Source organism: Mustelus asterias, chromosome 18 (genome assembly GCF_964213995.1).
Source record: "Mustelus asterias chromosome 18, sMusAst1.hap1.1, whole genome shotgun sequence".
In the NCBI taxonomy this organism is placed as follows: Eukaryota; Metazoa; Chordata; class Chondrichthyes; order Carcharhiniformes; family Triakidae; genus Mustelus; species Mustelus asterias.
The window spans coordinates 26,087,695-26,097,553 of NC_135818.1; the positions used below are offsets into that span (position 1 = coordinate 26,087,695).

Below are 9,859 nucleotides of genomic sequence, written 5' to 3' on the forward strand. Positions count from 1 at the left end.
TCCTTTGGTACCCTCCCTACCACCAGTGATTCCTGAAAGATCACCATCAAAGCCTCCACAATTTCCTCAGCTATCTCTTTTAGAACCCTTGGGTGTAGTCCATCCGGTCCAGATGATTTATCCACCTTCAGACCTTTCAGTTTCCCCAGAACCTTCTCTTTAGTGATGGCCACTACATTCACTTGTGCCCCCTGGCTCTCCTGGAGCTCTGGCATCCCACTGCATCAGTCTTCACGGTGGAAGACACCAAAGTAACTATTCAGTTCCTCTGCCATTGCTTTGTTTCCTATTATTACTTCTCCAGCCTCATTTTCCAGTGCTCCAATGCTATTTTTGCCTCTCTCTTACCTTCTATATATTAAAAAAACTCTTCCTATCTTCTTTTATATTACTAACTTCCTGACACTCATATTTCATCATCTCCTCCCTTATTGCTTTTTAGTTGTCCTCTGCTTGCTTTTAAAGGTTTCCCAACCCTCTGGCTTCCCACTAATCCTCACCACTTTGTATGCTTTTTCTTTTGCTTTTATGCTGTCCTTGACTTCCCTCATCAGCCATGGGTACCTCGTCCTCCCCTCAGCATGTTTCCCCCTCCTTAGGATGAATTTCTGTTGTGCCTCCCGAATAACTCTCAAAATCTCCTGCCATTGCTCTTCCACTGTCTACCCTGCTAGGCTCCCTTTCCAATCAACTCTGGCGAGCTCCTCCCTCATGTCTTTGTAGTTACCTTTATTTAATTCTAATACCGTTACATCTGATTCCAGCTTCTCCCCCTCAAACTGCAGGGTAAATTCTATCATATTGTGGTCACTGCTCCCTAAAGTCACCTCCTTCCCCATTTTCCCCACTATCCAAGGCCTGAGCTGAACAACCCTGCTCTGCCGACACAGTGCAAACGGGCTTTACAGAAACAAAGAGCTGTCATTTTTACCTTCCTTTCAGATTCTCAAGTTCCCTATGGTGCAGCATGCTCCTCATATGTTCATCCATCTCCTGTAATAAACATACATAAGAACTCATTTTGGTCCTCCTTTTGTTACTTGTTTGTCAATTATGGACGAACATTGTTGAAATAAGTTATTACTGCACTTCCTTTGATTGTGTCTAACCAAACTAACCTCTCCCACCAGGATGCTCTGACCTTGACTCTCGGGTGGGATCATGACAATTGGCATTAGGTTGGCTAGGTTAAAGGAAGGGTGAAAATAAATAAAATCAGCAATACACCCTGGCTTTTCCCACTAACCAGTAAATCTCACTGGACGGTTTTAGGTGAGGTCAGATTGCAGTTGAATGCTGATAAACCATCCTCCCTACAGCAATTATCTTGTCAACCCTCAAGGACTACAGTTTTAAATGAAGAAATCTTAGCAAACTAAAAGAGAAAATGCTGGAAAATCTCAGCAGGTCTGGCATCTGAGAGGAGGGAAAAGAGCTGATGTTTCGAGTCTATGCCCTCGGATTTCAGCTTCTCTGCCGTTTGGCCATTCACACCTTTCATTTTCTCTATGGACTGCCATTAGCAGCCTTTCTCCTTGTTTTTGTGGCTATGACTCATCTTTCATTCCCTCACCCTGCAGTATAAATATCTCCCACTTTCTATGCCTTTTAGCTTTGAGAAAGGGTCATCTGGACTCGAAATGTCAGCTCTAAGGAGCTAACTAAGGAGCAATTTACCGTGGCCAATCCACCTAACCTGTACATCTTTGGAGCATGGGAGGAAACTTAAACCGGAGGAAACCCATGCAGACACGGGGAGAAGGTGCAAACTTCACAGTTACCCAAGGCCAGAATTGAACCCAGGTCCCTGGCACTGTGAGACAGCAATTTGAACCACTGTGCCACCTATGTAAGTAACTTACAACCAAACTCTTATCAGAACGTAAGAATATCAATCTATACCCAAAGCGTTCACTGTATCCCCAGGAAATATATCAAACAAAAAATGTGGAAGAGATGAAAGCAGAAAGGAGAGAATTACTTGACAAGAGAAGGATTGAGCGTTACCGTTTTTGAGCTATAAGTGATGCGACACAAAATGCACTTCCTCTCTTTTCCCATTGTGGAGAACTTGACAGCAGTCAGTTCAAACCTGAAAAACACGATGGAAATTAAGTTGGAGGAAACAAGAGTTTGTGCTTACGATAGGATCATTTTTGTGGAAACCCATATCAAATTTCTTTGGAAAAACATTTTACTTTGAAAACTCTTCTCTGTTCATTCATGCATTTTACATAACATTCAGAAGTTTACTGGCTTATAATTTTGTCTCACAATGTATGAGCACTTTTCAGGATCCATCGCTAAGGACAGGAGAAGGCACAGAGTACACAAGGTCGCTGTAGTCAGTACACAACAGGAAGTTGATTTTATTGTTCTCAGGCTATGCTACTGCTTAACTAGGCATTGGACAGTAACGATGTATTCTGGATCAGAGAGAGCTGAAGATCTGCTTGATGCGTGTCTGCGTGGGTTTCCTCCGGGTGCTCCAGTTTCCTCCCACAGTCCAAAGATGTGCGGGTTAGGTTGATTGGTCATGCTAAAAATTGCCCTTAGTGTCCTGAGATGCGTAGGTTAGAGGGATTAGCGGTTAAATGTGTAGGGATATGGGGGTAGGGCCTGGGTGGGATTGTGGTCGGTGCAGACTTGATGGGCTGTATGGCCTCTTTCTGTACTGTAGGGTTTCTATGATTTCTATGAGAAATGTTGGCCCAACAAAATATATACTGGAAATATGCACTTAACTTGGAAAGGAATTGAACGTTATCTAGTAACAAATTTCATTTATACAGCTCCTTTAAACTGGAAAACTACTGGGATAGTCAAGTCTAGAGGCGGTAAAGTGATTGATGGGAGAAGGTAAGATTGTTCTCCTCGGGGCAAAGAAGATTAAGGGGAGGCTAAATAGGAGCATTCAAAATGGGGGGTTTTGATAAAGCAAGTCGGGAGAACCATTTTCCTTTTTCAGACAAATCTGAACTCATAAATCATAGATTTAAAATAAATGACAAAATAACTAGAGGGGAAATAAGGAGAAATTACTTCACACCGGGTTAAGATCTGGAACACTCTGCCTGCAAGTGTAATGAACTCAAGATTCCACAGGAACATTCAAAATGCAAATGGATAAGAATTTGAAGTGAACTAAATTGCGATGGTATGGGGAAAAGACAGGTGTGGATTAAATTAAAGAGCTCTCTCAAAGGGGTGGCACATGTATAATAGACCAAAAAGCCTCCTAAGCTTTAACATTTTAAGGTTCTAAGTTCCACTCCAGAGATTTGGGTATTTGACCTCATCTTACATACCAGAGGAGTACTGAGGGTGTGCACGCTGTCACAGATGCAGTCTTTCAGAGCAGAATTAAACTGAGGCCTCTGTTCTCTCATGTGGATGTAAAAGGTACCTTGGTACAATTCAAAATCTCCACTGCGTCCAAGTTAATATTTATCCCTCAACCAACATCACGTGACACACGTGAGCTGTTCGTAATCACATTATTTGAACGACCTTGCTGTAAACAGATTGCCTGCCATGACTCCCTACAGTACAATAGTTACAACACTTGAAAAGTACTTACTAGACTGTTCAGCACACCTCCTGACGCCCCAAAATCTATGCACCATCCACAAGGCTCAAGGAAGGAATGTGATGAAATACTCTCCACTTGCCTAGGAATGCAGCTCCAACAACACTCAAAATTCAACACCATATAGGACAAAGCAACCTTATTTATCAGCACCTTATCCATAACCTTAAATATTCACCCCGTCCAAAGCTCAATAGAGGCCGTGTGCACCATCTACAAGATCAGTTCAGCAATTTGCCAAGGCTCCTAGGACAGCACTTTCCAAATCCATGACTTCTAACATTTAGAAGGACAAGAACAGCAGAGACATGAAAACAGTACTACTTGCAAGCTTTCCTCCAAACCACACACCATCCTGACTTGGAACTATAATTGCTGTTCTGTCACTGGGTCAAAAACCTCGAACTCCTGCTCCAACAGCACTATGAGCCAAATGAGCTACTGTGGTTCAGGATGGCAACTCACCACCACCTTTGCAACAACAATTAAGGATGGGCAACAAATGCTGGCCTTACCAGTGATGCTCACATTCCACGAAGGAAGAAAAACTATTCTGATGTTTAGTAAATATATTTGGCATATGATCTAGAACAAGATTTGGTCAGTGTTCCTCTGCAACCTTCCAAAGACAAGGAGAAACCTGGGGGAGCATGGGGTAGAACTGGTGGCTGATGTGATCTTAAAAATAAGGTTCACTGTAAGAGGGAGAACCCGAATAGGTTAGCAAGATTTTTAAACCAACAGACATTAAGGCACTGATAGAACTACCAGCATTTAGTTAAATGACTTTTAAAACAGATTTATGAGCTAACAAGAAAGCAGTTTACACGAGGTGCAGTAAGAGATTTAAACAAGTAATTATGATTTTAAAACACATGCTGATATTTTGAATGTGTTAATGTATTCTTTAAGATATATTGTTCACTTTAGTCAAGAGCAATTTGCTGCGAAGCTTCATGGTAAAGGGCATATGGGTAAGCCATATTCTAAGAGAACGTTGCAAGATTTATCAGTAGAGTTTTGGATGGAGAGAACATTCAGAACACCAATCATATTTCATGAACAGGTTTTATTCACTATCCAGATAAGATGGATGCATGCCCAGACGTGGAGTCATGTGTTAATTTGGTTTGGCAGTGACCTACAGGAGAACTCATGGGAACGTTCGATTGAACTTTGGGCTAGCGTCTGAGGTTACTCGCAACACAGGAAGTGGCGTTAGCCAAGATGGGAATTAGCTTCCGGATTCTATGGACTAATAAAATGCCATTGTCAGAGTAAGATGCGATTGGCTAATAATAGACAGATATTATTGTTGATGTTTATTGAAGATGATTGATTTAAAGTTAATGAAAGTTGATAAAAAACCTATCATTGACCTGTTTTAAATTGTATGTGTCAGATTCTCATCGGAGAGGTCGAGCTGCTTTCAGAGCTGCCATGACCCTTTGACGGTCTCTCCTAGTGGCCACTGGTCTAAATAAAAGTTACGTCTTTAAACTGAGACACTGGCTTCGTGAGTCTTGTATTGTCTGAAGTTTAGGCAGCACCAGCCACCTCGGAAACCCCACCAACTGTTTGCTATTTAATACCCTGAAATATTACATAACTACCAGGACAACACAGATACAGCACTAAGGTTCACTTGTAACGGGGCGGCACGGTAGCACAGTGGTTAGCACTGCTGCTTCACAGCTCCAGGGACCTGGGTTCGATTCCCGGCTTGGGTCACTGTCTGTGAGGAGTTTGCACATTCTCCTCGTGTCTGCGTGGGTTTCCTCCGGGTGCTCCGGTTTCCTCCCACAGTCCAAAGATGTGCGGGTTAGGTTGATTGGCCATGCTAAAATTGCCCCATAGTGTCGTGAGATGCGTAGGTTAGAGGGATTAGTGGGTAGTAGGGATGTGGGGATAGGGCCTGGGTGGGATTGTGGTCGGTGCAGACTCGATGGGCCGAATGGCCTCTTTCTGTGCTGTAGGGTTTCTATGAACATGGGAAAGCAAAAGAAGTCCAAAACTACATTACGGAAGGAGTGAGGCTGCTGTATTCATTAATAGAAAGGGAGAGATGGAGGTTGACCAGTATGTTGCTCACCAAGTGTAGCTTGCCAACAGCACAAATTGCATTTTATGTATACTGGGCTTCTCAGACATGACAACTCTGGCAAATTTACATGATTTCCAAGTAAAATTAAGCCTCGCTCTATCTCTTGATCAACCGCTGAAATAATCAAGTTTTTTTACAGGCACATTTGTAAACAGCCTTTTGCAGCCTGTTACATACTGCTGCTCCCCAGGCCACATGGACCAACGAAAAAGGAGGCTGCAGATAAAGCCAATTATTAAAGTGCACTGACCAACAGGAGAGGAGTGGAAGGGTCTGTTGTGTCAGTCATTGAGCATGGGCCAATGCTAGGGCCTGGATTGCTGGTCCTTTGTTGTGATGTCACCACAGTGTGATTGGAGCTGTTGGTGACACTGGGAGTGGGAGACATGGAGTTTGTTTCCACATGTATGTGTTCAGCTCGACCAAAACCATTAACTGAAAGGCCATTAATTCTCTCAAAAGGACATCAAACCCTTATGTCAAATTCTTTGCTTCTTTGACAGCAGTCATCATTTTTTCCTGCCTCCACTTAAATCCTCATCCTTGCCATCACCACCTCAGAGGTTAAACTCTTTGTCTCCTTGGCAGCATCCTTTCACGAGCTCTAACTCAATGTTTGCAACTCACATCCTTGCTTGCCCTCCTGTCACCTCTCAAGATTCAGTGGTTCATGTGCCTTACATTTGTTAACTTCAAGTTTGGCCTAATTTTAACGGTACTACATACTTCCTCCAATACCAAATTTCTTACTGCTTTTCACTTCTTCACTCCTCTATTGATGACCCACTCCTCTTATGACCACTACAGTTCTACCTTCTCACTTCTTTAAAAACTTCCAAAAATACTTTGCTTCAATTGTTTCTTTCATTTCCATAACTACTCTATTTTTAAACTTTCACTTCATGCTGAGAAGTCACTGTTTTGCTCTTCTCAATATAAGGAATTTGAGGTTTTGCCTCTGCATAAAGCGTACTGTAAAATTGAAACTGTAGTTTACTAAAACTAAACAAACAGCATTACTGCACTGTTCACCAAGTATCTATTACACCATTTGTTCTGAATTTGTTTTCAGCTGAAGGGTTAGATAGCTTTAGAATTGCAAGCTCCACATATACAGTTAGCAGTGCGGAATGTATGTGTGCCAATTTGGTGCAGGCAGAGGTTGGCAAGTATAATTCAGATTGATATACTTTGAGTGCAGGAAAAACCGGGAGGTCATGCGAATGAGTTGGGAAGGTGAGTGAAGCTTCAAACTCTGCTACATGTTTGCTCCTATCGGCCTGTTATACACAGGCTCCTTATCCCAGGCTGGTAACTTCTTCACAAGCACTGGCAAAGAGAACAAAAGTGATGAAGAAAGGCTGATTACTGTATTTCCACACGCTACAATGACATAGCTGAAAATTCCAGCTGACGGGCTGAGGTGAGTGTGGAATTGGGTGATGTTACAAAGGTGGAAATAGGCTGTCTTAGTGATAACCATCCAGATATTTAAATTTCTGCTCAGAACTGGATGTCAGACAAGCAGTTTAGAGATAGTGGAGGGATTGAGAGATGGTGATGAGACTGAACTCGGTGTCTTCGGTGTACATATGGAAACAGATAATGTTTCCAGATTATGTCACCACAGAAAAATAGGAGGGGCAAAAGATAGAACCTTGGGATCTCCAGAAGTAACAATGATAGAAGAGAAGCTATTGCTCTGGCTACAGTCAGACAGATAAGAATGAAAATGACAGTGTAGTCCCACCCAGTTGGATGAACGATTAGAGCGGCATGCTTTAAAGTGGCAATGATTAAAACGATTATGGGTGGCATGGTGGCACAATGGTTAGCACTGCTGCATCACAGTGCCAGGAACCCGAGTTCGATTGCTGACTTCGGTCACTGTCCGTGTGGAGTCTGCACGTTCTCCTTTTTTCTGCGTCAGTTTCCTCCCACAGTCTGAAAGACGTGCTGGTTAGGTGCATTGACCATGCTAAATTCTCCCTCAGTGTACCCGAACAGGCGCCTGAGTGTGGTGACTAGGGGATTTTCACAGTAACTTCATTGCGGTGTTAATGTAATCCTACTTGCGACACAAATAAATAATAGCTCCCCATCCTTTGGTGACTCTAAATGACTCTCTTCTGCACTCACTCCATGGACTTGACAGCTTTCTTATTGTAGAGCACAAACTTGGGTACAACGCTGTAACTGCAGTTGAACTAATGATGTGCACTTTCGAATCACCTCTTCACTTTTGTATTCTCAGCCTTATTTATGAAACCTGGGACACAATTTGCTCTGACTTATTGGTCAGTCCTTCTGTATCCAAATGCTGAGGTCTCTCTACTTTTAACCATTAATTGTGTTTCCTCTCAATACTCATTCTTCCAAAATGCATAATTGAATTATATAAAACACACAGAACAAAAGAAGGCCATTCAGCTCATTTGGTTTATAATTATGCTCACTCCTCACATCGCTGCTGCCTCATCCTATTCCATCTAGCCCCTTAAGTACATCCACATTATTCATCTCAATGAATGAGACAAATTCAAGTCCCACAGAATTCCACAGACTAATGACCCCATGAGAAAATATTTCTCCATCTACAAGATCTTTCCTCTTGTGCATGAGACTAGAAACAGCGGGCATGCTTTAAAATTAACAGTTTAAAATTACGACAAAGAGCAGGAGAAATGTTTGACACTTCTGGGGACACAATGGGACTTGATTTTCTCACCTCCCACAATCAATAGGCTGCTGACACATATTGCATATGACCGTCTCCTGGAGGCAGACATCCTGAGATCGGCTTCAATAAAACTCACACAGTACACATTATAGTACAGCTCTCCCTATACTTGAAACATTTTCTGTCCTTAAGCCAATCTTTTAACCAAACTGACACTGACAATCCTCTCCCCTCCACCACACTCCTGAGCTTCCAGGTTTGTTAACCAGGTTTTAATGTGGCCTTTTGTCAAATGCTTTTTTAAAAATCCATATAGACAACATCCATTGTTCTCCCTTCTTCAGCTTTATGTTACTTCATCAAAAAATTCAATTAGTCAAACACTATCTGTCCTGGGTCTCCTTAATTAACTCAAACCTTTCATTTTGGGGTTTTCTTTTATTTTGCTGCCAGCCTATTTTCACACTGTGTCGAGAACTAGAGGCTGCAGGGGAGAGAAATGGTATTCAAGTTGCCCTGGGGTGCTGCTACAGTGCTGCTCACCTGAAGAAGGGGCTTGGAGCTCCGAAAGCCTGTGTGGCTTTTGCTACCAAATAAACCTGTTGGACTTTAACCTGGTGTTGTTAAACTTCTTACTGCTGCTACAGTGCATTCAGTACATTGTATCCTTTGCAGTCACATTGCGACTGATTGTTCAAACTGCTGCCCTGGATGGTGACAAAGTTCTTGAGTGTATCCAGCCAGATATGTGAGTATTCAATCACCCTGATGAGTCTTGCATCTGATGCAAGGACTTTAGAGGAGGCTATGTGGAATTAAGATACAGATATGCCATAATAGAACAGTAAGCAATGGGTTTGAGGGACTGAATAGCCTATTCCTGTAGGCCATTTTTGCAACTTGGCCAACGTTGTCTACCTGATACGCTGCAGGAAAGGATGTCCCAACGCATGGTACATTGGGGAGACCATGCAGACACTACGACAACGAATGAACACCGCTCAACAATCACCAGGCAGGAGTGTTCCCTTCCAGTTGGGGAATGCTTCAGCAGTCACGGGCATTCAGCCTCTGATCTTCGGGTACGCGTTCTTCAAGGCGGCCTTCACAACACACGACAACGCAGAATCGCTGAGCAGAAACTGATAGCCAAGTTCCGCACACGAGGATGGCCTCAACCGGGATCTTGAGTTCATGTCACACTATCTGTAACCCCCACGACTTGCCTGGACTTGCAAAATCTCACTCACTGTCCTGGCTGGAGACAATACACATCTCTTTAACCTGTGCTTAACCCTCTCTCCACTCACATTGTCTGTATCTTTAAGACTTGATTACCTGAAAAGACTTGCATTCCAAACATTATCTTGTAAATTGAGTTTGTGTCTTTACATGCCCTGTTTGTTAACACAAGTCCTCACTCACCTGAAGAAGGAGCTTGTGGCTCTGAAAGTTAGTGCTGCCAAATAAACCTGTTGGACTTTAA

General features: G+C 42.8%; 1 protein-coding gene across 2 annotated transcripts in view; it reads right to left on the reverse strand.

Moving 5' to 3' along the window:
* Nucleotides 1-2,091, reverse strand: part of znf106a (zinc finger protein 106a) — a 72,593-nt gene extending 70,502 nt beyond the window's left edge. For both annotated transcript variants that reach the window (XM_078233579.1, XM_078233578.1), the window contains exons 1-2: nucleotides 2,008-2,091; nucleotides 932-993 (exon numbers count right to left, since the gene is read on the reverse strand). In XM_078233579.1, the coding sequence (XP_078089705.1) occupies nucleotides 932-993; nucleotides 2,008-2,061 (116 nt within the window). In that variant the 5' untranslated portion in view covers nucleotides 2,062-2,091. The remainder of the gene's footprint in view (nucleotides 1-931; nucleotides 994-2,007) is intronic.
* Between the last annotated feature and the right edge of the window lie 7,768 nt (nucleotides 2,092-9,859).